The 27,583-nt window shown below is 45.8% G+C and overlaps 1 protein-coding gene across 2 annotated transcripts in view; it reads right to left on the reverse strand.

Annotated features, from left to right (window-relative positions):
* The window catches only part of Dock1 (dedicator of cytokinesis 1), a 485,241-nt gene that overhangs the window by 374,644 nt on the left and 83,014 nt on the right, over positions 1 to 27,583 (reverse strand). For both annotated transcript variants that reach the window (XM_041666110.1, XM_041666109.1), the window contains exons 13-21: positions 24,775 to 24,900; positions 20,171 to 20,295; positions 18,840 to 18,938; positions 17,892 to 17,964; positions 13,226 to 13,329; positions 12,314 to 12,497; positions 7,573 to 7,670; positions 2,737 to 2,826; positions 2,319 to 2,419 (exon numbers count right to left, since the gene is read on the reverse strand). In XM_041666110.1, the coding sequence (XP_041522044.1) occupies positions 2,319 to 2,419; positions 2,737 to 2,826; positions 7,573 to 7,670; positions 12,314 to 12,497; positions 13,226 to 13,329; positions 17,892 to 17,964; positions 18,840 to 18,938; positions 20,171 to 20,295; positions 24,775 to 24,900 (1,000 nt within the window). The remainder of the gene's footprint in view (positions 1 to 2,318; positions 2,420 to 2,736; positions 2,827 to 7,572; positions 7,671 to 12,313; positions 12,498 to 13,225; positions 13,330 to 17,891; positions 17,965 to 18,839; positions 18,939 to 20,170; positions 20,296 to 24,774; positions 24,901 to 27,583) is intronic.

The following is a 27,583-nucleotide window of genomic DNA, read 5'->3' on the forward strand; positions in this document are numbered from 1 at the left end:
AGGAAAAAGGGATTTTACTATTTCAAGTGCAATGTAAAACATGTGGGGTCCTATTTTTTTAGTAACTTAGTTACATATAGGTTTGCCTTTTTTTTAACTTACCTTTGTAGTTAATGTAGAAAACAATGGATTGGCAGTTTATCAAAACGTAGTACAAATACCTATTTTCCAAAACACATGTCTTTTCAGCAGACAGCACAGACACAACAGGAGGGTACTGATTCTTATCTCTATTTCATCTAAGCTTAAAGATAAAATAGTGCTTTAATTTCTCCTGATGAATGATTTCCCAAAAACTAAACACACACCCAACCACACACACACACATATACACACCACTTTTTCTCAAATGGGGTCTCATATAGCCCAGGCTGTCTTCATACTTATGTAGCCCGGGAGTCTGAACTTCTGATCCTCTTAACTCCACCTTCTGAGTGCTGGGATTACAGGTGAGATCCATTACAACCAGGCTATAAGATGCTGGGACTGGAACTAAGCACTTCAGGCATGCTAAGCAAGCATTATAGAGATACACTCCGAGCCCCAAACTTCTGCATTTTCATTTTTTCCTCCAATCAGGATACCAACCCTCAGCAAGGCTGAGGCTCACACCAGACAGTAGATCCTACAGGCAGAACTCAGCGCTGCTCTCAATCTCTGCGTTAAAATAGGAAAAGGCTACTCTCAAAACAGCCGATTAGTCAAGGCTGGAAGGAAAACTTTGCAATCGGCTTACATATGGAGATTCTGCTACATGCATGAGCTGGCCGCGTGCACAATCCAGGAATAGCCAAGCTTGGTCAGTAGGACAAGAAGGCACTCCAAACTATTTCTCTCCTAGAAAGTCTATAAGAAAATGTCCCATATACCAATGTACAGGGCATCTCCACTGAGCGAACAAAGGGCTTTAAATAAACATTAACAGAAGACTAACAAAAGTTCGTCACAGCTTGCTCTGCAGGCTCCAGGAGCTTCTGCAGCTCCCACGCTAGCCAGGGACGCTACCCACCACCTGTCATAAACAGGCAGGACAGGGAAGGGACCTGAAGCACAACACTGGACTGTGCAACCCACTGGCTTCATAGGCTGATAGCCCTGGGCCTTGAGTTCACAGTTACCCACGGGCAGAGAACGCAGGCATTTACAAGATCTTCTCAGAACCATAGATGGGGCCTCATTTTATAGACTCTAAATTCTAAGTTCCTAAAGAAATGGTCTGTGTGCGACTTATTTTTTTTTAATTTTCAATGCAATTACACAATTCAAAATTTGAATGCATGTCATTAAATCCTAACATGAAAGAGCAAGTAAATGAACCCCAACAACTGCTTTAGTGCTTGCTGCCTAAGCATCAGGGTTTATTCTGAGCACCCTAATAACTCATTAAAATTCTCAAACAAGACTACAATATTATTCTCTTTTTATAAACAGAAAGGCTGAAGGCCAAAGAGGTTAAGCCAATTGCCTAAGATCACACAATTCATAAAGATAGAAAGGAATGGTGCAGCGTGGCTTCTGAGTCTAGCTCCTGTTTGTCGTTGGGTGCCACGTGCACATTCAGTTAGTGGACAGAGCATCCGTGCTGCAGCTCTCCTGAGTGATGGTCCATTGGGAGGGTAGATCGAGGTAGATAGAAAACATACACTTTGTTCACCTGTTCTTCAGTTGTTGGGACAGAGTTGTCATTTAAGCCCGTGTATCCTGCATCCAGAATTGTGTTACCAAACAGGAGGTAACCTGCCTTGCTGGCCCAGGCCCCATCCATCCGCTGTGTGCTCAGACAGGGTTAGAGACAAAGGGCCCAGACAGACAGAAATATATATATATTTTATATATATATATATATGTATGTATTTAAGTAGTTTAATAGCTAAAACTTGTGTAAGCAAAGGAAGAGATGCTTTAGGGAAGAAGGAGACTGGTTGAATCAAATGAAACTGCATCTCATGCACACTACAGGGCCAATATCCTCAAAATGGAAACATATCCGTTTATTCATTCATCAGATGCTTGTTGGGGAGCTGCAGCCGACAGCGAGCACACGTCCATAGATCAGCTTCATCGAACATAAACACAAATTTTCCAAGATAAATGGAAGGTAGGGAGGAGAATGAAGATTCATTCCAGAACACGAGGCTTATTTATCACAGATCTCTTCCAACAAGATTTTCAGGTCTGTTAAGAAACAAACAATGCTACCAAATACGCCAGGGCTTTGAGCTGAGAAATGTAGCTATAGGCCAAAGTTGCAGGGTAAAATGACCATGGACATCAGAGAAGGCAGCACTGGTTTTCAAACGACGCAGGAGAGAACTCACGTGTAGGCCAAGGTTGCGCTGAAGTGTTTCTTAATGTATGTCTCCAAAACGGGATTAAAATGCTGAAATTTCCTATCCGCGATTAGTCCAATGATAAAGACCTGTCAATGTAACCAAAACAGTCTCAGGGGTGGCACAAGGAAAACCATTCTGGACTCTTCCTCTTGAGGAAATAAGCTGGGAAGGTCCCTGCAACTGAGGCCATCCCCAGGTTTGGATCCCCTACCCCTCACAGGGTATTAACATAACTATAGCTTCACAGTCAGAACACCTTTGCGCTCCACTGGGTTCCCTCTTTGATTGACTCCACCACTTTCAAGGCTTTCAAGGTGACTGAGATGGGTCCCTTCCCCCTTCAAAGGCTGTAGCCTGAAAGAACACCTCACCCTCTGAGCAGATGAAAGGGAGGCCCCCTTACCAGAGCATCAAACACCAAGGTATCAAACGTTTCACTCTCAGAGTTCTCCATCATGATGTTGAACAGGGCATCCAGGGTGTCCTGCAGGAACTGTAAAGACACAAGAGGTCAGTGAAGAGTCCCTGCATCCTTCTGTCCCCTGCCTAGGACAACCATGGGCTCTGGCCATTTATCTACCTTCATCTGATCATTTATCTACCTTTCCCCAGTCTTGGATATACAACTTTAACTTACAGCCAGAGATGGTGGTACACACCTGTAACCCCAACACTAGGGCAGAAAGTCTAGGAGTCCTGGGTCCAGCTGAGCTACAGAGGGAGATCCTGTCTAAATGTATGAATTAAGTAGTTAAAATACTAACTTCCAAGGTTTTACTAAGGTGACCTGTGAACGAGGCAAAATTTCACATGGTTGGATTGCAAACAAAAGAAGGTTACCCTGGGCCAGGCAGAGGAAGACCAGAGCTGGGAGATGCCCTATGTCACCTGACTTAACCCACAGAGCCTTCTCAAGCCTCCTTTTTCATATTTTCATAAGGACAAAAAGATTCGTCTATACAAACCAAGTGTAAGAGGCCATGATTGACCAGAAGAAGCCCATAGCGCTTCAGGTTTCAGCTCAGAAAGGCAAAGACCTTCTACCAACCAAGCCATCAAGAAGAAAATGGGAGAATATTTCTGCAGCCAAGGAAAGCTACAGTGTGCTAGAAAGTATTTATACTGTACCAGGAATCAATAAACTGTTTCTACAGTCTACTGAAACTCAAAGAAGCATGGCCAAATAGGAAAGCAAAGTAGCATTCATTTAATTAAGAAGAAAGTTAGACGCCAAAGATATGTTACCCTAGGAGCATTCAAATCCCACACTCTAAAGAAGGTTGAAAATGGACTAGACTAGATTATACTGAAGTGGTGTGATCTCTGGTGATAGAGATGCCCAAGAATAAGTGGAACGACATACGATACCCATTGGCCATAAAAGGAACAAAGGATAGATGCTTCATCACTAGCCAATGGGAACACCTAAACTGAAACCACACAGACTCCCACGTCACAACCACTATAGAGGCTACTACCAACATGGCGGACAACAGTCCAGTGTGGGAGACGATGCAGAGAAACAGGAGCCTATTGTACATTCATTGCTGGGATAAATATAAAACAGCACAGGGGCTTTGGAGAGCAGCTTGTCAATTCCTCAAAAACTTAAATACACAGCAGCCTATAACTGAACAATAGCATTCCTAGGTACACATCCCAAGCAGAGGAAAACATAATGCTCACACAAAACCTGCCCACAAAGATCTAAAGCAGCACTATTGGCAATTGAAAAAAATGAAAAAATATCCAACAACTGAAGAACAGGTGAACAAAGTGTATGTTTTCTATCTACCTCGATCTACCCTCCCAATGGACCGTCACTCAGGAGAGCTGCAGCACGGATGCTCTGTCCACTAACTGAATGTGCACATGGCACCCAACGACAAACAGGAGCTAGACTCAGAAGCCACGCTGCACCATTCCTTTCTATCAACTGTCCAGAGGGGCAAACACAGAAAAAGAAACAAGACTATAAGTGGCAGAGACTATGGGAAGCGATTGTTGGTAGCGCTGAATTTTCTTTGTCGGTAAAGAAGGCAGTACTTCTCAGATAGTATTGGGGATTACACAACTCTAAATATAATAAAGCTGCTGAAATGAGCAGAGTAACAGGGGACAATGTATGGCATATAAATAGGATCTCAAAAACAAAACCAAAAACAGAAAGAAAGAAAAAAAACTGTTTTTAAGGAGGAAGTAGGTGAAGAACCACACAAGTAAAATATCAAAGAGTCAGCTGCAACAGGTGTTGGGTTCAGCCTACACACAAGCACCCATAGGCTCTGGCAAGCAAGACAGGGGATCTTAGATGTCACAGCCTTTTGAGACTAAGGAACCTGTTCCTAAACTAGTGGCGGCTCCCACTGCGCACCTGTGCTTCATGCTTTAAAATTAGAAGAACCAGAAGGAGAGCTAGGGCTTAGAAAGCCATGAGTCACCGTTGTGTGTCGCTGGCTACCCCAGCTCCACTACACAGGGAAAAGGGTACACACAACCGGCAGAAAGTAAACTACCCTTTCCATCAAGAACTCCAGTCTGGACATGACAAGATCTTAATCAATCCTGACTATTTGGGTCTGTACAACCTTGTTACTTTCCCCCATCATTTTCAGATTGCAAATCTTTGCAAAGGTCAAAGCTTCATGCCATCTGCTAACAGCCCAATGTCCCCGAAAACAGGCACCCTGGGTACCAAGCTCATCACAGTTTACACAAACTCCCTGTAATAGATCTCCCAATGGCACTAAGACAAATGACATGGCCCAGAGACAGAACTGGAGAGAGCAGATTCGCCTTCTTTGGGCACAGCACCTGGTAGTCGGGGACAAATATCTGGAAAGGGTCTCTACCTACAGCTAAAGGCCTGCTGCTCAGACACCTCCTCCTCACCCCTCACTCCGAATACCCAATGAGGAATCAAACAGTCACCTTGATTCTCTACTTCCATGGGAATCCACTTCTCTCACTAAACATACACATTACTTTCTCAATCCATCAAACACTGCTGTCCCTTCTCCACCAGTTATAAAAATACACAGGAGAGTCATGGAATAAATAGAATATACCCCACCATCTATCAGTGTCTCTAAATACAGAAGAAAGAGTCCTGTAAAACCAGATCCCTCAAGTCCTGCTGACCAACAACACTGCATGATTTAGGCAAGTCGGTTTAACCATCTTTCCAGGAACAGCATGGGTGAACTATGGTGGCGGAGGGGAAGGAACAAGTCAAGCACACCAGGTAAGGCTAGGTGAGGTTACCCCAGACCAGTGAACACTAGAAGGACCACTAGATTAATCCAAAGAAGGTAGAGATAGGAAAATCACTTCCATGGATGAATATTCAGATATAAGAGTACATTAGCTAAGGGAATAAAGAAGAAGACAAAATTATTCTAGATTGTTTTTTCCTGGTGTGACACCAAATCAACAGAAGTACAATGAATCCGTGACACAAGGACTTCAGAATGAAAGACAAAATTTCATTAAATCCATGTCTTTCAAAGTGCGTTCGTTTATCCGCCCAGTTTCCATCTGAACTGGGGATTTAGAACCCAAGGAAGTATAAAATGCAATTAATGCTGTCCAAGCCTATTGGTACAAGAGCAGGACTGAAGAGATGATTAAAATTTGAAGATTAGCGAGGGTGTGTTGGAGCGGTTACACAACGGACGCGGGAAAGTGGTGCAACCAAATTAATTCACGCTGAAGTTAAGCACATTGCCGGTTAATTAAGGCCATTTTAAGTAATTAATTTTCCAGAGATAAGGCAGTCCCCTACTGCATACTCCTCTCACAGAGGGTAAAGAATGGAAGAGGCCAAACCAAGCAGTGGAGAAATGATTGATGAAACATCATAGGCCACTGGCCAGCTTAGCTTCCCCCTGGTCCTGAGGGATCACCCTGACAACGATAACATATTTGGGCAAAGGGATGGCATCCAAGAGCCTTATAGAGAACATGGGAGAAGAACCCAAGATAGGGAAGAAGTTCGAAGCACAAACTATTAGGTAGTAAGAGGGACAGAACTTGGTACTTAAGGAAACTCAGATCATTGCTCTGACACAGGCTTCCAGCTCAGGACACTGAGTAGGGAGGGCTGAATGAATAAATAACTGTACCTACACAGTGCAGAGTAGAGGGTGCCTGTGGAGCGCTCAGCTACAAATCATACATCACATGCCCTCACCAAGGCTCAAGGACCATGGGGATGAGTGGGCAGAAAGACGTTAAGAGTCAGAGATCAGAAAGGTCCAGGGTGAAACAGTGTCTTCTGGATGGGACGGCTAGCAGCGCTCATGAACACACGGCAGCTGTGGGGGTCTGCACAAGGCCTGCTCAAGATGCAGCCAGATGAGCCCGTCCCACAAAATGAGGCGCTATGGACAGTTGACGGTTTCTCGGGGAGAGTTTGCTTTCTTTAAGGCCATGGCTCCTTAGTGGGTTAACCATGCTCCAATGGATGGTTCCCTGCCCAGAAGTGTATGTGCTTCAGGAATTGGAATTTATGGTTCTTAAAATTGTGTTTCTAAAAGGACATGAAGTTGGGAAGGGGAGTGGGGGAGGGGGGGCATTGGGATGAAACGGAGAGGAGTTGAGGGGAGGAGGAAGGTGAATGTAATCAAAGTGTACTGCATGAAATTCTCAAATAATGAAATATTTCAATAAACACACTCAAAACAACCAAAACTAATTCATACCTAACATTTCCCCAGAGTCAAATGTGAGGCTTGAACATGAGCTCGATGCCACACAGAAAGGGAATGACCATGTCAGACTCTTGGTGCCTGTGATATTTCTATCATGCCCAAAGTTACTCTCATTCTGAGTAATTTGAGTCAGTGAGAAGGATGGTGACAAGGACCATGGTAAGAGCGAAAAGCCCGGTACACACAGGACAAACCCCAGGGTTACAGCCAGACTACCATGTCCCATGAGATCCCCAAGAACCCAGAGAAGAAGGCAATGTTGTGACTGAAACGGGCAACTGGGCACTGTCAGCACAGCACCGAGGACTCATCAGAAGAGGAAACGGCACCCAGGAGCAGGTGGATCCAAAGCCAACACCTTCCAAGTTAAGCCAGATAGCCCTTCCAACAAGTGCCCACCAGTACTGCACACATATCCTTAAGTCACTGCTGAGAGATTATAACCAGGATCTTGAACTCCCCTGGGGTCAGTGTGTGAGAACAGACATGAAACACGAGACCAAGCCTCCCTCCACAGCCCACGTTACCTTCACCACCTCACCACCGTCCACCTTCATCAACTGCCTCAAGTTCTGCTGCAGAAGGTTGGTGTTGGATCTCCACTTCAGCAGCCCCAGGAGGTCCACTGCAAACAGAATGCAAGAATCAGCTCCCCGTTCCCAGGAATATTTTGTCTCAAATTCATGCAGCATGTGGGGTTCTCGGCGAACACTTCTCAAAAGAAAACGCGACTCAATTTCAGAAGGTTCGCCTGCTAAATATTTCATTACTGAGTGCCAACATACTTAACACCAGTGCAGCTGAATTCATTATTTCCAGCCACATTTACCATGAAATGATTTTGATGTAGGAGCTTTCAAAATGCATTTGGGAACCAAAATAGGGGTGGTGTTTTCCACCTATTGGAGACAGCTACCAACTAGCGTAACATTTGAAAGAGGCTGCCCACCCAGACAGAGCTGCTAAGACCCTGTCCCCCAAGTGGCTTTTCCTGCTCAAGAACAAATATCTATGTTTTTAAAATAAAATAAAACAAAGCTAAGTCCTGAAACAGAAAGTTGAGCAATGTGTTGAGCCCCAGACTATGAGGAATCGCGAGTTCTCCTTGAGCAACCGCCTGCTGCCCTCCGAGCTGTTTGTGAGCTTTAGTAGAAAAGGCCAGAGTCGAATATGCTAGATTTCAAAGATCAGAAGGAAGGGGATACAGCTGTATGACATGTACATGTTTGTGAGGAGGTCGGGGAGTGAAAGGGGTGTCCACAAGTGTCCAGGCAGAGGTCCAAGGTCAACCTCGGGTATTTATTCTTCCTGAACCATTCCGCATGTTGCCTTTTAAGACAGGATCCCCCATTGAATCTGAAGTTGAACTCAACTCAATGGGCTGGGCAAAGAGCTCCAGGAATCCACCTGTCTCCACCCTACCACCCACCCCAAATGCTAAGGTTACCATCACATTACTTCTGTCTTTCTGTGGGTACTAAGGACCCATGTCATATCTTCACCTTTTCACAGCAGGGACTCTATAGGCAGAGACATTTGCTCAGGCCTTTTTTTGTTTTGTTTTGAAAGCTTGAAGGATTTTGCTTAAGACATTAGGATGCTTTCTAAGATGGGAAGACAGAGCTGAAGCCCTGTCTAGGAAAGCATGCAACGCCTGTACCCGTTCACTTGCAGTTCTATCACTACGCCATGACTTGAAAAATGAAACTAGTAAACTGCATCTAATCTACTGTTCACGGGTCTAAGGAACATCAGCTACCAAAGAGACTGCAGGCATCAAAATAACTAAATAAACATATAAATAAAGTCAAGGCTCACGCTAACACAGGAAGCAAGCATGTAATTTTGGATCGAGGTAAGAATTCGGTAAGCAGACACGCATTCTAATTTCAGAATCAAACCACACAAAAACCATCTACCCCGGACAGATTTTCATGTATTTCACATCACCTCGGGCATCACTGACGACTCAAAGAGTAACACAGAGGGGGACGGCCCACAGCACCCACATACACTGTGCATTATGTAAAGCCAGCTGAGTCACACAGTAACTACAGAACACCGGGCAGGGAGTTTCCCTTGTTTTCTTCTCTGAAACAGCGGGTACAATGCTGTATAATTTGCAGCTCAGCTAAAAGAATTCAATGATACAACATGCAGGCAAGCTTATCACAACACCCAACACAAAATGCAACCAGCAGCAGCAGTCCTTCAAATATGAAAGGAGCAATAAATGCGGGGCGGAAGCCGACGTGTTGTGATTTCTATCTGAAAGGCAAGGAACGAGAAAGGATACATCCTGTCCTGACACACTCCAGGTCCCATCTCGCAGGCAATCAATGTTTCTCTAATGAAGAGCAATGTATCATCCGAACACTTTTCATGGCAAGTTTGGTGTCACAGGTGATGTGGCCAGGCTGAGCCCGATCTCTAGATTGCAACTTTTGATTTTATTTATTTACTTAGTCTTGGGAGTTGTGTTTTTATTTTGTTTTGCTGTTTGTTTGGTTGTTTATTACGTTTTGGAGACAGGGCTCACTAGACAGACAGGTCATTATAAGACATGCACTGCCGCTCTGGGCTCTGTACAGCAGATATGAGAAAAAAGTTCAAAGGAGTAAATTAATAGATCACCTCATTGGGGTGAAAACAGCTTGGCCCAACCCCACAGAGCCACCAGTCAGAAAAGGCCTCCTCGCTCCAGCCCCTGTTCCCAGGGACTCAACACAGTTGGATTCATAATTATTCTTTGTTTCATGACTCCTTTCCCTCTCATTACACAGTAAGCTAATTGAGTAAGGAATCGCATCTCACCGCTTTTTCCTATCCCCTATGGCACCATGCACAGTGCTGAGGACAGAGATCTTTAATACAAATCTTGATGAATAATTCAGCCCCCTGCTTTTTTTCCCTAAGTAATGGAACTTTGCAGGCACAAATTATGGTTGCAGGAAAATGATTCCCTCAGAGGAGAAGCTGGGAATCCACACTCAGATGCCAACTGGGGCACCCCCAACTTATATACTCCTGACATGGCACAATCCCAAAAAGGGGTATCAGTGCTGGCATGAAATGAAAGCCAGATTCCTCCTTCTGTTCAGTGAGCAGCATCACTTTGGAATTTCCTTGTTGCTTGGCAACAGCTGCTGCTGAGACCAGGGCTCTCTCCCTGGGTACCAGAGAGGGAATCACCCTGCAGATGGCGAGATTCAAGGAGCTGGAAGGTGAAAGGAGGAATCCACACATCACCCTGGGAGGTTTCCTCCCCTCCCACCCCCACTCTCTCTGGAAGGGATGTGTGGTTTAAAAACGATGCTGTGGATGAGATTTGTTATGAAAGGAAATTATGATCAAATTTCAAATAACAATCAATGCATCTGGAACATGACGCATATATAAGACGGTGACTTCCTCCAAAGAGAAAAGTGACACACAGCAGATCGTACCACAATGGGCCAATGACCCAACTGGGGACACTAGCCTGCATTAAATCAGGCAAGAACACTAGTTTGTTAAACATACCCAGAGAATTTCAGTCCTCGTACGGGAAGATTCTTTCCACAGCTCGGTCGCAAGCTGGAGCCCACACAGCTGACTCATGTCCCCTGGGCACCAAACTCCAGCACATCCTCCCCTCCCCCACGGCTTGCACACATCTAGTCCCTCAGGGAAGGAGTTTCATTTGCTGGTGGGGATTACCACAGGGCAGTAAATTAAGACCCTTCAGAAATGATTCAGACAAATCCATGATGACTTAGCAAATCAGGAAGTATCCAGATGGCCCCAGGGTATCAGTATTCACAGAGACCCAAATAACCCACAAGTGTTTAGAGAACTTACAGCCCTTCGCTAATATTTTACACAGGAAGACAGTGGTGAGAAAACATCCCTGGGCAGGGCAGAGAAAGGTGGAAGCAGCAGGCTTTGGAAGACATCTGACCCAGAGCTGGCATGCCTAAGCCCTTAGGACACCAACATTTCTCCCCTCCAGAGTCCCATCTTCCAAAGGACAGAGTTAGCTCTGCGCTAGGTTTATCCCGCCAGAGTCCAAAAGATGCTTATCCCTCAGCAAATCTCAAACTCCAGCCATGACTGACAGACAACACAGAGATGTGATTCCTGATAAATGGCAGACATTAATAATCACAACTCACATCAGGCAGTTAAGAGGGAAAAAAAATTGGATTTTCAAGCTCCATTTCAAGAGAGCATAAAGTCTCTGCACAGCTATGATACGGCCACATTAGGAGAATGCGGTTTTTAAATGAAGGATTTGTGCAGAGAGCCTGTGCCTCCTCCAGACAGTCACGGCAGCAGCACTTGGTGTGCTCTGAATAAGAAGTGTCTCCACCGGACTGCCGTGTTTCTGGGAAGGCTGCACGCGGTGGGAAAGGAAGCCGCTGATGAGTGACCTGCCACATTAGGCTGGGCTGAATGTACATGAATCAGCAAAGAGGCCTTATCTCACACCACAAGGGGCCTAGAAAATGTCGGGCTGACCAACTTCTCCAAAGAAAGATAACCAGGGATTATCTCAAAGAGAAGTTAATATGGGGGAAGACACCAAGAAGAAAGGTACCTGGAAACGGATGATCTACCTACCGGTCAGAAAGTCCTGGAAGCAGGCCTTATTCACAGGGGTTCAGAGGACCTTTAGTCAAGGTCATTTCCAGGGTTCAACTCCATTCTCAGATCTGATTTCAAAACTTACATACATTCCCTGATGCCTTGCTTCTTTCTTTTGTCTGGAAAGTATCTCAAAAGGAAGTGGCGAGATGACCGAGGGGTAACAGAGCTTGCCAACAGCCTGATGAAACTAAGTTCAATGCCGGGCGGTGGTGGCGCACGCCTTTAATCCCTCTACTCGGGAGGCAGAGGCAGGCGGATCTCTGTGAGTATGAGGCCAGCCTGGTCTACAAGAGCTAGTCCCAGGACAGTGAGGGCTATTATACAGAGGAAGAACCAATTCCTACAACTTGTCCTCTGACTGCCCCCCCCAACACACACACCTCAAATAAATACATGTTTAAAAATAAAAATAAGTCCTCTCATTGTTTGATCTCCCTGCAGAGTTAATCCTTAGATGAAAATAGAAGCTTGAATCTTAAACTATGACGGATGCCGCCTCCTCTGCCCGAGTGCATCGACATCTATGTGGGTCCTTAGCAAAGGACAGAGTGACTGACGTCCACGCACCCACAGCAAACTCCTCCACTCGACAAGTAGTCACAAAGGATGTGTTTGAGAGGGAGGGATTCTAGAACTCACCATTCTGGGTCAGTTTGGTGGAGCACACCAGCGTGGAGATCTGGAAAGAGTCCTTGCTGATGGTACAACTCCCCAGACTCTGCATGCCCTTGCCAGTGGCCGAGTGGCCCTTTTCTTCCAACTCTGCCTTGGTAGAAGGGAGACTCAAGTACGTGGCTGCATCTTCCAGCTTCTTGGCTTCAGCCTGTGGGTTTGATCAGACAGTATGTCAATCAACATTCATCGAGGTCACCATGTAGGTTTTGCATGCTTTCTTATGCCAACTCCTTTCAACCCTCACATCCCCCTTCTATGCTGTACTCAACGATGGACTTTAACGATGGTCCCTCTTCCTGCGCATTAATTCACATCCAAAGCCTTCGTACACAGCAACAAATGTGTTATTGCCTGTCATCGACTCTCGTTAGTAACAGCAAAAAGGCTAGTCATCATAACTGCTCATTTACATAATTAAATATAGCTCAATGCTAGAGAACAGCTCTCTCCTTGGGGTGGGAAATGTCAGCTGGGATGTTCATCCTGATCACAGGCTTGATTGGAGTAAGGAGTTAATGGAGTTTGGTGAAGCACACCTCTAAGTGTGTCTATGACTGAGAATTAAATATGGGGGAAAAGTTACTTCCTGAAACCAGGTACATTCAGAGATTTGGGACCGTCATGGAGTAAGAGAAAGTTTACTTCAGTGGTATTCCCTCACTCTGCTTCCTGGCCGCCATGCTGTGAGCTGCCCCATCACATCCGTGAAGGACCGAAAGCTCTGGAAGCTGTACCAGAACACACCCTGCGTCCCTTTAGCTGTTTTCCTCAGGTGTGTAGCCACAGCTTGGGAAACGAGCAGCTCAGCTCAGGTGAGGAGGTTGCGAAGGACTGATGACAAAAGTGTCCCCAGTGTCCCAGTAACAATGTGCGCACCTTGTAGACAATAAGGTCGTGCTCCCCATCTCTCAGGGTGGTCCCATCGTATCTCATCAGCTTCACAAAGGCCAATGCGAAGATTTTCTCAGATTTATCCTTAGCTGCAAAGAAAACCAATCATCACCCTCAGCTACACTGAGGACGAAGTGATATTAGCACCATCTACCAAGGACACCTTTATGAAAGCCGAACTGCACTGGTGAAGCCAATGGAAGACGTAGAGAAATGGACTACAGTCAAGACTAGGAAGACTGTATCACAGAAGGTTCAGCTGTCCGCAAACCAGTTCAAATGCTCAGCAATTCAATGGCTCAGGAAAGAAGAGACTGTGGCCTGTGTGAACTGACCCCAGAATAAAGAACATGAGGGTTCTGAGAAGAACATGGAGGAAGTTCTCATGATGCTACAATTCCAGGGGAGTAAGGAACAACAAAAGCAAACATGGTGTGGCTTGGACAGGAATAAAGAGAGACCATGGTATGAACAGGGGTAGAAACCTAAGACACGGCAGTATGCCTGCTCATACATGTTCTCTGCATCTGATGGATTTTTCTTCATGGTTCTCATCACTGGCGGATAAGAGTGTAGGGGAGGGGATTTGTTATGGTTATTGCTAGTGTCAGTCTACTGAGCCCTGGAATCTAAAGGTTTGCAAGCATGCATGTGTATCTGTGTATGTGTGTACATGTGTATGCATATATTGTGTATATGTGAACATATGCACGTATGCTTATGTATGTCTTTAGATGTATATATCTGCATGTCCATGTGTGCATATGTGTGCATATGTATGTTACAAAGGTATGTGTGTACATGCGTACATACATATGTGAGTGTGTTCATATGTTTGTGTATTATGTATAGGTATGTAGATGTATGTGGAGATGTATGTATATGTGAACATGTATATATGTTTATGCGTATCTATGTGTGTATGCATGTGTGTATATGTGTGTGCATATTTGTATATGAGTGTATATGTGAGCAGATAAGCATATATGGTATATATGTGTGAATGTATATATGTGTGTGTGTGTATTTTTACTGCCATTTCCTAGTGCATAAAATAAAGCCTGACAAATAATAGCTACTCAAAAAATACTAGCACTAGTTATGGAGACGACCAACAAACAGGAAAGGTCTTTTAAGCCGCAAAGAAAGCAAAACCTGGAAGCGTGCACAAGAGTGAAGGAACAGAGCCCGGTGGCTGGATGGTTAGAACACGTCTCTGAGAAGACAGATGGACCATATGACAGGAAGACAGGGAAGTAGCAATGGGGACCCCACTACTCCGAAAAAAGGTCAAGTGGCTGGTGAGTGAGGAGGTGAAAGGCACAGGACAGTGGGAATAGGTAACAGGGACACAGAGTCAGGGCTGAAGAGATGAATTCCACAAGCTGTCATCCAAGGATGGCACACAGACACTGAGGTGCAGAGCCAGAAAATGTGTCAAAGGCATACGTACAAAAATCTGTTTAGAAAGGAAGGGACAGAAGCAAGACATGGAAGGAGCACACAGCCACCTTCCTCCATTAAGGAGCTCAACGCATTCATCTCATGACCTCAATGTCGAAGAAGGCATACCTTACTTATCCTGCTGGTCATACTACCTTCCTTATATTGCCACAGGGGCTCAGAAAATGCTGGCTAATGAGTTAAAGGACAGTCAACCAACCAAAACAGAGAGACACAGAAGCAGAAGACATGATCTTACACAACTTTATGGAGGAGCAGCACGAAATCAGAGTCCCATGAACTACTGCAGAAACCCACATGGTCTTGAAGAGTAGCCAAGGCTACCCTTCGCAGACAAGGCCAATCCAGAATGAATCAGCTTCTGACTAGACCATGAAGACATATCTACAACACAGGAACCAATGTGCGGACATGGCCAAAAGCTGCCAGTGGGGAATGTCCTCACATGTAGCTTTCTAGTTCAACCTAGATGATGGCAGGGGGCACCCTCTCACTTCCTCCTCTCCATCCCCAGCTCTAAGGTGGAGAGCAGCTAGTAAGGGGCTAGTGGCCAGCCAAGGGAACAAGATGTATTAAATCCCTTCTTTCTCTGACCAAGGCTGTGTGTACTCGGGCTCAGCTGTAGCAGCCCTATGGCCGCCCTCAGTAGCTGGCAAACAAGATCTCATGACCACCATGTTTACAATGCTCAACATGTCTCCAGAACCCCACAAGCTGTGGCCTTAGAGACTTCATTAATTATGCAACTGCGTCTTGGCATGTCGGGTGATAGCATCTTGTCTATAATGAATACTTACTTAAAACTGATGAGAAAAACAAGGATTTTGAAAATGAGAAATGCTGGAGATCATCCTCTGCCCTGGTATAACTCATTAATTAAGGGGAACGAGTTAGTTAAGCAAGGGGCTCCGGAGTCATCCTGACACAGTCCTCTATGGAACCTAGAACTCTTCCCCACTGCGCTTCCTCCACAGAACCAGGAGGTCCCACAGCCCCTTACCATTCTTGGGATAATATATGTCCAGAAAGGCAAGCCTGATCTACACATGGCCTTCCCAGCTTTCCAAGAGTGCCGAAGTTCCTGCTGCCCACTCAGCAAAGCTCTGGTTCACACCTGGATCACATCTGGGCTGCTGAACCTGTGCAGGACACACCTGTGCCCAGAAAACCCCTTTCACCAGTCCCCATCTGTCCATACCCCACTCCAGTCAGGTCACATTTTAGTACTGGCCCCCATTCCTCAGGTGGTCCGGCACACTAACACCATGCTGCCACTTAGCCCATAGTCTGCAAGAGGGGACCCTTCATCTCTTTGTTCTACAGACAGGTGCTGATCAAAGACCAGGAAATGGAAGTGGCCTTGCCATTCCCCCTCAGTGTAGCACTAAGGTATGGGGTGGATCCAAAGCTCTTTTAGGGGCCACTGACTCAAAAGCCTCTACCCCGAATTTATGTGTGACATGGGAATTCTGGTCAGAAACACTGACTCTGAGGGCCTCTGGGGAGGTCTGAGTCAAACACCACAGTGAAACTCCTATTAGGGTCAAGATTAGACGTTCACAATCAGTAAAAATCACGTCTATCATCCTGGGGTTTCAGTCATCCAGAAATGGAACTGTACACACTGAACAGAACCTGGCCTTCTACCTAGAGGCCCAAACACGGCCTTGCCCTCAGGCAAACACAATATTGAAGCAAGGCATCTCTAGCTGGCCTTCATTCACCTGCTTTTCACATTTAAAGTGGCCTCTGATAGTCTGTTAACCCATCCCCTGACCTTTTCACACTGTTTGGATGGGATTGGGAGAGGCAGCTGCCATGCTCTCCTTCTATCCCACAATGATCCATCAGAACAGGTCCTGGTTGTTTTGGAGTCTTTGTTTAAACACCTACTGGCCTTGCACACTCTAAGTATGCACCCTTATAGGCTGGTGCTCACCTATGGCTCTCCAGATCTGTAGGACTTATGACCTCTCCCTGCTAACTCCTACAAAGGACAGCAGCCCAGGCTTCTCAGTGGCCCTACCCAGAGGACCACACACCTCCCAACAACGAGCCTCAGCACAGATCCAGCCCCCAGGTCACTATTTTGTAGCCTCATTCTGCAGTCACACATAGCTGACCACAGCCAGGTCCTGACTCCCGAAAACTGTCAGACTGGAGACAGAGGAACATTTCAACACAGCAACAGAGCCAATCTGTGCCTCTCAAGAGCCAATACTGTGCTGAAGACAAAGGATGACATTTCTGTCCTAAGCTAGGGTCAGGAGGCCAGAGTCCAGAACTAACTGTCCCCCTGTGTGGACCCCATGTGGTCACCTGAGGCACACTGTCACACAGCTCACCCTTCTCCTACCCAACTCAGTGTCACGCATTTCAGGCAATGGAGGATGGGAAGTATTTCTATCATCCTTCTATGATAGCTTAGTGTTTAGCATGGGCCTACATCTTTGGCAGGCTCTTCATTCAACCAATGTGATGGGACCAACCTCAGTAAGCAGTTAGCATTTCTTTCAGAGGGGGAAAGGGAAGATGTAAAAGTAGGTTCCCTCCTCCAGCCTTGGTATCAAGGTCAATGCAGCTCCCATGTCTTGGAGAGCTCCAGAAATCAAGAAAGACAAAGAGGGATCAAGTTCTCCATTCTGAGACAAACAGCACTAGGAGGCAATTTTCCACATGATCTGTTGTGATGCAGTGACTTTTCTAATAGATTGGTACGGGGGTGAGTCAAAGAAGAAAGCAGGCTGGAAAGATGGCTCATAGTTAAGAGCTCCTGCCGCGGACCTGAGCACGGTTCACAGAACCCACACAGGGCAGCTCCCAACAGTGCACAGCTCCAGCTCAGAGTATCTGAAGTCCTTTCTGTCTCCCACGGCACCCACATCCTCAAAGCCACACTCAGACACACACACAGAAATACAGCTAAAACCTTTAAAAACACGGAAAAGAGGCATGAGAAAGAGGAGCAAGGAGCAGGTGCCCATCACATCCCAGACGAAAACAGAAAAGGAACTCCCCTGAGACCCAGCCAGTAGGGTTCTACAGGGGCCAGTTGAGGGCAAAGAAATGGCCAAGGAGCCACGACAACTCTGTAAAGGACAGCCGTGTCCCAAAGTCATCCAGAGCAAGTGCCGCCCGCTAAGCTACCCCTGGAAAACAAACACCAATGAAGTGGCCCGTTACTCACAGTCCTGCGAGGATCTATGGCGGAAGGTAAATCGAAGGTGACTCCGGTTCACATCCTCAATGGGGATGGCCACCTTGAAGAATCAGAAGGGGGCATGTGAGTACCTTTCCCAACATCCTCTAGCAGAAAGTTCTTAATTCAGCCCAGTTACTAGCACTGGTAAACATTCTGGAACCGGAGCAATGAAAACACTGTCTATCTTATCCTTATACGATTTCCGCCAAAGGCAAAATGTCTCTTGAAAATTTAAACAAGATAATATTGTGAAGGACACCAAGCCGACTCTGCTAGACAGGCAGATATTTTTTTGTTTTAACACTCAGATGCACACTGCTCAGATTCTATTTTTGAAAGTCGCTGTCTTCATTGTAGCCCCTACATAAAGGTGTCCACATCCCCTCTGCAGCTGCAGCAAGAAGGCTTTCTTGTTACATTGTGGCCAAAGAACGAGGCCGCGTGTGTGCTGCCTGTAAGCAGAGACTGCCCCTTATGTTCATGTCAATATCGACAGACAGAGCCCACCCCTTATTTTCTGCGACTCAGGTTCGTGGGGGCGGGGTGAAACACTACAGTGGGGTACCACGGCACTGTGAGCAGGCTGCATGATGACAGCATTCTGTCAATGCCAGAAGAAGCAGATTCACCTTTCAACGAAAACCCCCACACATGGCATAAACGCTTCTGCCCGTTTGGTACAGAGGCAGCAGGCCACGCATACCGCAGAACCAAGGGGACAGAGACAATAGCTATTCTTAAGATGTGACAATTCATCTCCATCCATGTCCTATCTTTACATTTGAAGGAGATGAGGATAAATCTATTAGAAGAACTACCAGGGACGGTCCTTAACAACCTTGAACAATGTGTCTTTGTGTACCTGAGGGAGGATTTTACAGTCACCTCCTCCCCGGGGGTGGGGGAGCTAAAATGACCAGAGAAACACAATACCTTAAGGGTCTCAAACCAGCGAGGCTGCTTCACTTGGTAATAAATCACTGACTTGTACTCTGAGATCGCCTCATCACCGGCACCAGGGAAGATCACATGCTTTAGGAGAAGGCATAAAGAAAGAGTTCATGTTAGGGCTGCAGAGGTGGCTCAGTGGGTAACAGCCGTTGCTCCCAAGCCTAAGAAACCTGAACTCAATCCCCAGGACCTACATGGAAGAAGGAGAGAACACATACACACACATGCATGCAAAATGAGTGTATATATGTTGTATATGCATACATTTAGTTTTAAAACACATACATTGAGGATTAAAAATGATGACATTAAGATATCACAGTGTCTCCCCTAAATATTCCTGTTGCATCCACCAAAGAAGGAGAGGAAGGAAGTAATCCAGGGTGCCAATAAACCATTGCGTTTGGTATGCATTCCCAGCAAGGAAGGGGCAGGTCTGCATGTACTAGTGGCTAGTCTAAACCACAGTCTCAGACCCTGGAGGTACCACTTCTGTCCCCTCCCCAACTCACTCCAAATTACAGTATGAGAACACTTGCCTGATTTTACTCAGTGGGTCTAGAAGCAAAGGTTGTCTACTGAACAGGAATTGGCAAGACTCATCCCTCTAGCCATAAACATTGCTTAAGAAACTTCAACCAGATTCATACCACTAAAGCCTAAGGGGCTAAGGCAGTATAGCTTAAGGCTTCTAGAGATATGAATGGCACCAGCCAAGGCTAGACAGGAGAAAAAGTGTGAGCCCTGATGAACATATCTGTGCCCAGACACAAGCCCAGCCATTGGCTGTCCAGTCCAATGGTACCTAAAGGGCACCTACTCTGCTCATCAGAGGGAAACACAGGCTCTGGGCCACTCTGGTAGATTCTGCTGGCTGCTCTGGCCATGGGGATAAGATACTAGTCACCACAGTAATGTGAGTGATAGCTTGTTCAAATGATATTAAAAGTCTACCTCACTCTCTGACCCTGAGCAAAAAGCATTATTTCTCAGATTCCGTTTCCTCATCTCTTAAATACTGAAAGTAATGGTCTCTGACCTACCATTGTGGTTGCTACGTATGTAGGATTATGCCAAGAAATAAGAACCCTTTATAAGACTGAGCAAGGAGTGTGGCCAAAATCGACAGGGATGCCCTGAGACGCCAAGACATAAGGGCAGGCGGGAAAAAAGGAGACCAGCACCAACATACTTCCCAACAGATGAGCTAACACAGTCAATGAAAACATGTCAGATCCTGCAGCAGAGCCAAGGCAGACACATACAACACTGCACTTGAACTCTCCAGACAAGACTCAGTTGAAAAGAGATACCTCCAATCGCTTCCCGTCTTCATCATAGACGGACACTGTCACCTCCACATTCTTGGCTGTCGTTTTACTGCCTTTATCAAAATCCCCTTGAACCAACGTCACATAGATATCATTGCGGACATCGCCTGGGGGAGGAAATTATATCCTTAATAGCAATCCATCATTCATAGTGTGATCGTGAATTTGGCCTGATTGTCAGAAGAGCTGTCTTAACGGAATATTATAAATACTATATTAGATAGTTCAGAAATATTTCCTACAAAATAGCCTGGTCTTCTAAGGCATGGTAAAACCAATTCAAATCAACTTCACTTCTACACCTCTTTGAAGGGCCCAGAGTGGCCGCAATGTCACTGATGAAGCTACAAGGACCCAACTCCTGTGTAGCATCCCATGATCAATAGAGAGCCTTATAAGCCGCCCATGGGCTATCCCTAACCAAAATCACCTGTGTCCTCAGGAGCCAATTCGCACAAGCAAAAGAGAACTGGCAAGACCAGCTTCCTTTGCTTTCTTTGAACTATTTGGTCTCAAGCCTTGAACTAAAAGTCTACTGAAAATGAGAACCCTGAGCCACGTAGAAGGTACAGGTCACCGAGAAGTTTCTGTGAGGTTCTTCTAGCAGCTGTCAGGACCCCAAGTAGGAAGAATAAAACAGAAATATATAGAGTTTAGGGGAGGGAGGTGTGTTGGTTTTAGGTTTTGTTTTGTTTTGTTTTGTTTATGATCTCTCTTACAGCCCAGGAAGGCCTCCAGTTTACAGCCATCCTCCTACCTCAGCCAAGTGCTAGGATCACAAGGGTACACCCACCACATACAACCCCATACATTTTAGAATCAAATAGACCTTTAATTGTGATGAGGGCAGACTAGAACAGAGGAACTGAGACTTCGTTCTGTTGAAAATGAGTGAATGAGCAAACTGCAAGTTTCCACAGAACCACGATGGAGAGGAGGGGTCACTGCTGCCAACTAGTTCCCAGGCTGCCCGGCCCCACCCATTCCCAACCCTGCTCTGCACAGAAGAGCGTAGTGCAACAGACCCCTGTGGTGGTTAGGGATGAAGACTTCTTAAGGGAGAAAAAAGCCTTTTCTTTCTTTCTTGTTTTTTTATTGTGCTTTTCTTTTTAAAAAAAAATTGCTCTATTCTGGCTTCTAATGTATCCAACTATTGAATTAAAGTTGCATTTAAAAGTCATTATTATAATGGTCCCAGTGGGTTGCTCCCACAGTCATGAAGGCTGCTCAGGAGGGAAGCTAAGCTGCCATGGCGGATACTGCCCACGAGACAGGTTAAAAAGGCTGAAGCATGAGGTTGGGGGTAGGAGTGGGAGTGGTGGGACAGGAAGCAAAACGTCCCCCCACACAAGATGCACCACTATCAGCTGTAGGACCTCAGTTAAGCCCCTTCGCCTCCAGGGCTAGCTCACCACTTAACAGCCTTATTGATTTGCCATACATCAATTGTATGTTTCTTGGCCTGAAAATTCTACCCAAACACAGACACCATAATCTTTCTGTGTGTGCTTTGTGTACACAGCTGTATGTGCAGTTGAGTGCACATGCCAGGGGAGGTCAGAGGACAACCTCAACGGTTGTTCTCAAGGCACACTTACCTTGTGTTGTAGGACAAATTCTCCCCAATCAACTAGGCTGGCTGGCCAATCAGTCCCAGGGATCTACTGTGTCTCTCCAATCCACTGGGGTGCAAGCACATGCCACCATGCCCAGCACGTTTTAAGTGGCTTCTGGGACTCTAAAACTCAGGTTCTTGCAAGCAGTTTTACCGATTCAGCCATCGTCCTAGCACCCAAAGCCATAACCTTTTATCTGAGAGCTATAGAAGCTTGCTAAAAACCTCGGCAGGCAGCAAAGTAACACGGGCTACAAGGCCTCAAGGGACTAAAGCCCCACAGCCTCATGCCCACATTCATCATTCCTACAGAGATTTGCTTCTGAGACATCACAGAAAAAAGGACACCATTTGCCGTGGAGAAACCCACGGTTGAAGGGGCACCACACAGATGTGCAGCAAAGGCTGGGCTCAATAGAGTAGGAAGTTAGTTGTTTGAAGATTTGACTGGATCTTCCCAGTTCTGTGGATAACTCAGCTTCTTCCCCTGCCAGGGTAGAAGGGGTCAGCAAGACTGTGTTAGCACAGGCTCTCCTAACGTACAAAGATGCATGCCTTCACAAGAAAGATGACACCAGGACTGAGGACTCGGTGCCCTAGCCTGCCCAGTGCTTACTCAGGCAACAGAGAACAAGAAGGGTGATTCGCTGCTGCGCAAATTCTAATTGTTCTTAATTAATAAAAGCCTGGAGAAGTCAGGTATCAGGGTAAATACTGAAAGATCAGAGAATCAGTCACTAGTTCTCACTTCTACTGTATCCTCAGACCAAAGGGGCGATCCTGTCCCTACAAATCCTCAGACTGAATCCTGAGCTCTTATCTCCTCCCGCCTTATATTCCTCTCTCTGCCCAGCCAATCACTTCCCTTCTCCACTTCCCTATTGCTGGGATTAAAGGTGTGAGTCGCCACCATTTGGCTCTGTTTCTCTTTTAGACCTATTCAATATCAATTGCTCAAGGTGGCCTTGAACTCAGAGATCCGTCTGCCTCTGTCTCCCAAGTGCTGGGATTAAAGGTGTGTGCCACCACTGCCTGGCCTCTATGGCTAACTACTGGCTTAGCTCTGCACTCTGATCTTCAGGCAAGTTTTATTTGTTAGACCACAAACAACATATCACCACAATTCACTCTAGCTAGAATCCCTCTCTAGCAGCTACTCAGCATATGGAGTCTCGTTCTTGACCAGAACAATAGTCAGTAGCATGGGTTCTCCGAAAGCCAATCATGGGATAAACTGAAGAACTAGATTTAACTTGGCAAGCTTATCTACTATAAGGAAAACCCTATCAGCATTAGCAGGAAATTCCGAGGTTTCCCAGTTGGAATGGTTAGATTTCAGGGTCATCTTGATGGGCTTGAGAGTCACCTGGCCATGGGTGGGAGATGATCTTGATTAGGTAAGCTGAGGTGGGAGTTTCTATATTAACTGTGGGTGGAACCATCTCCCAGGCAGGGTTTCCTGACCTTTATGAGACAGAGTGAACTGAGCAGTCGCTTGTGTTCATTGCTCTCGTGAGAGCAGACAAATGTGACCAGCTGCTTCGTCCTCCTGCTCTCCCAATGTTCCCGCCATGATGAACAGTGAACAGTGAGCTAAGAGAAACCTTTGCTCGCTTAAATCGCTTTTGTCAGAGTCTTTTATTACAGCAGCAGAAGAGGGGGAGCTGAGACACCCATAAAAATGAGGATACCCTAACAGATCAAATAAATCCACCCCTGAAGGCACATCTAAGTTCCAAATATAAACAGAAAGTCCACAGATCAGCTCATTCCCAGGAATAAGACTGGCATACCATATCTACACAGCGAGCAACCATGTTATCCAGGCTAGCCCACTTCAGTTTTCTGTCACAACAGCAGACAGAGTGGCCAATAACCCACACCAATCATGAAAGGCAAACAGAATGGAAAGCATACATCCCATGGCTGCATGAAATAACACAGCAATGCCTGGGGCAGCAGGCACACTGGGCAGCCAGATGCCTCTAACCGGATTATGCTGCAACCACAGCAACGGGGACCTGCAGCAGAAGGCCACCTGTGCCTGCTGATCTTGGAAATCACCTTTTCCAATGCCCAATGCCCATGTGACTTTGGATTGTGGTTTAATTTTGATTGGAATTAGTTCAATAACAATCTTGAAGAGACTAAGATCCTTCTGTGGACCAGGTCAGACTATTCAAATGAACATTAGTTGCCAACCAAATTGTGCATCAAGATAAATATTAACATTTGCCCCACAGGTAGATACCAACAATAGTATCAGATTACTGCTATGGAGTTTATTTAGAAACTGGAAAGTGAGCCGGGCGGTGGTGGCACATGCCTTTAATCCCAGCACTCAGGAGACAGAGGCAGGCGGATCTCTGTGAGTTAGAGGCCTACCTGATCTAGAAGACAGGCTCAAAAGCTACAAAGAAACCATGTCTCAAAAAACCAAAAAAGAAAGAAAAGAAAGTGGAAAATTGTTAAATTTAAGCGATAAATGTTAAAATAAATAAATAAATAACCCAAGTAGCAATTCATGCAGCTTAAAATACACATGGCTGAGCCTGAGCTACATTGGGGTAGTGACAAACACCCCCTGAGCAGGTCCCCAAGGAAAATATCATCCTTCTGACCTGCCACTGTCCCGGGTATATGACACTCCTTCCTTCCTTCTTTTGATCAGATATCTCATCTCATGCTTGGAGGGAATCCATGCCTCCCCACATGTGACGTTTGTCATTAGAGGGAAGCTAACCCTGAGCAAGCTCAGGGGCCAAAGTGTGTATCCCACCACCGTGTCTGGTCTCAGACCTTGAACACTGAAGTTATTCATAACAACCCTGGGCCTGACACAGTACTCGCCACCTGCTCAACTCGCTCTCACTGCAAGAGCGCCTGCACACCGCTGTGCTATGCATGATCACCCATCAGGGCCGGCGACCTAAGCAGGGAGCACAAAGGCACTGAGCAAGACTAACCTTACCTGGCATGATAATCTCTGGAAACCCTGTCTTGCGGGCCACAGCTGTGGTCCTGTCCACCAAGTGAGGAAACTCCTTCCGAATCTGATGTATGTCTCCAGGAAGTAATTTCAAGGTTACCCACAAACCTGCAAAAAGAAAGGCTGCCTAAGTCACGTTTACCACAAGTGTGGTGCTGAAAACAATTTTGGTAGTTAAGAAACTTTTCATCGACTACAGCACTACAGACAGGCAAATATTCGGGCAAACGTCCAGGTGAGAGGCACTCCGCACAGGGGCACACACTCTGTCTAGGTACAGACCTTGCCTGTGAGATCAAACAGTAAGTCCACGGGATGGAAGGGGAGTATTCCGTATGTGTGCCAAGGACAATTAGCTCTTTTGAATTCTCTCAATTTAGAAGAAATCAGAAGGTGGCATCTGAGGTGGAGGCTGAGAAAAGCAGGCAGAGACTTAGAGGCTCATGCCCACCACACAGGTCGGCATCTGGAGGCCAGTAGGGACCGTGGTGCTCTGAGGAGGTCCCACAGGCTCAGGAGTGAGGCAGAGGTCTGACCTGAAAATAACCTATCAGCTGCAGGGGCAAGTGAAAGGGAAATTACTGAGTCAGAAGAGGCTACAGGAAGCTAATATCTGAATAATGGGGAGGGGCTCCCCTAATAATGAGGAGGGACTTGGGACAAGGGATCAATGTGGGAGTGAAAAAGACAGAACTAGGGAGGGGGAAGAAAAAGGAAAGTGGCTCTCAGAAGCAGTGATCTTCACTCCCCGCTGAAAGCCTGCTCCAGAAGATATGCTGAGTGAGATAAAAAATGTCTCAAAGCATGTGTGGGAGGTTCTCTTAACTTGCAGGTCATGCTGAGGAGGAGATAGAGAGAATGAGATACCAGGAAATGTGTCATCCACATGGCCAAAGTGTGAAACTCAAGAGGGAAGGTGAGTGGGCGGCACTGAGCAGCAAGGATGTCCCCTTGACTCTCCAGGCAGAAGGGAGGGCAGAAACTGGCAAGAGAAAGATAAAAGAGCAGATCCCAGGGAGCAAAAACTGGATAGGGTGGAAAGACAGACATAGTCAACAGACCCGGGAATGACCAGCGCATCCTGTCTAAGGTGGTTCCCTTTCTACAAGGTTCCTTTTCTTTTTCTCTCTAAGATATAGAATTCCAGATCATGAGAGAAACTCAAAGAGAGAGGGATGCCCAGTACAGGAAAGTCCCCATGAATGACACCAAAGGATGGCACCAAGAAAAGGTTACATGTATCATGCTTCAGGAAATGAACTGCATGTGTTCACCAAGAAATGTGAAAGACATTTAACTATGGGATAATGTTCTTTTTTGTTGTTGTTGTTCTTGTTGGATTTTTTATTAATTTAAATTTTTTAATTTTACATTTTAACCCCAATTCTCCCTCCCTCTCCTTACCTGCCTCCTCTCCTTTCCATCCCACCCTCCCATGCACTCCTCAGGGAGGTAAGGTCTCCGTTGGGAAGTCAACAAAGTCTGGCATACCAAGTTGAGGCAGGACCAGGACCCTCCCCTCAAATCAGGTTGGGCAAGGTATCTCACCATAGGCAGTAAGCTCCAAGTGGCCAGTTCATACACCCAGGATAATTCCTGGTCCCATTGACAGCCCCCTCTCCGCCCTTTAGATCAAGCCACATAAATCGTCACCCACATTCAGAGGGCCTAGTTAGGTCCCATGCAGGTTCCCCAGGTGTCAGCTCAGAGTTGGCAGGGAGGTGGTTTGACAAGAACTATAAGTCTTTGAAGAAAGAAATTGAAGAAGACACCAGAAAATGGAAGGACCTCCCTTGCTCTTGGATTGGGAGGATCAACATAGTAAAAATGGCAATTCTACCAAAAGCAATCTATAGATTCAATGCAATCCCCATCAAAATCCCATCAAAATTCTTCACAGATCTGGAGAAGACAATAATCAACTTTATATGGAAAAACAAAAAACTCAGGATAGCCAAAACAATCTTATACAATAAAGGATTGTCTGGAGGGATAATGTTCTTATACACTGTAAAGATTTGTCACTTGTATTAGTTTACTAAAATGCTGATTGGCTAGTGGCTAGGCAGGAAGTATAGGTGGGGCAACCAGACTAAGAGAATTCTGGGAAGAGGAAAGGCAGGGATGCACATCAGCCAGATGCAGAGAAAGCAAGATGAGAACACCTCACTGATAAAAAGGTACCAAGTCATGTGGCTACACATAGAGGACAATTACGGGTTAATTTAAGTTGTATGAGCTAGTTAATAATAAGCCTAAGCTAATAGGCTAAACAATTTATAATTAATATAAGCTTCTGTGTGTGTCTTTGGGACTGAATGACAGTGGGACAGAAACTTCCATCTGCAGACCTGGTTTGTATTCCTTAACACATGCTCCCAGAAACTGACTGCATCTCCACACACACCCAGTCTACGGATGTGTAGAATTTTTCAAACTGACACTAAAGCACAAGAGCCAACAGGCAGTTCTGGGCATGCAAAGAATAAAACAGACCCTCAAGGGACTGGGTACTTGATCTTGTTCCCCTTCTCCCTTATTCTGCCACACAGTCAAGCAAACTAAACCTAGTCACATCAGAAAGGCTACCTTTCAAACACCCTAACCAATAGCCTGCTCACTTATCTAGGTGGATAAAAGAGAATACTGGTGACACAATTCAATTTGTTACGATTGAAATACAGAAATTAAATTGTCCTGATTACGCAACAGGGGAAAATGAGGCCAGTTTTCAAAGAATAAGTGTGTTTGGAGTTGATATGTGTTTGTGTTGATACGTGTTTCCGAATGC

The sequence above is a fragment of the Microtus oregoni genome, unplaced genomic scaffold (assembly GCF_018167655.1).
Source record: "Microtus oregoni isolate MIOR12 unplaced genomic scaffold, Mior012 000016F_ref0000370, whole genome shotgun sequence".
Lineage (NCBI taxonomy): Eukaryota > Metazoa > Chordata > Mammalia > Rodentia > Cricetidae > Microtus > Microtus oregoni.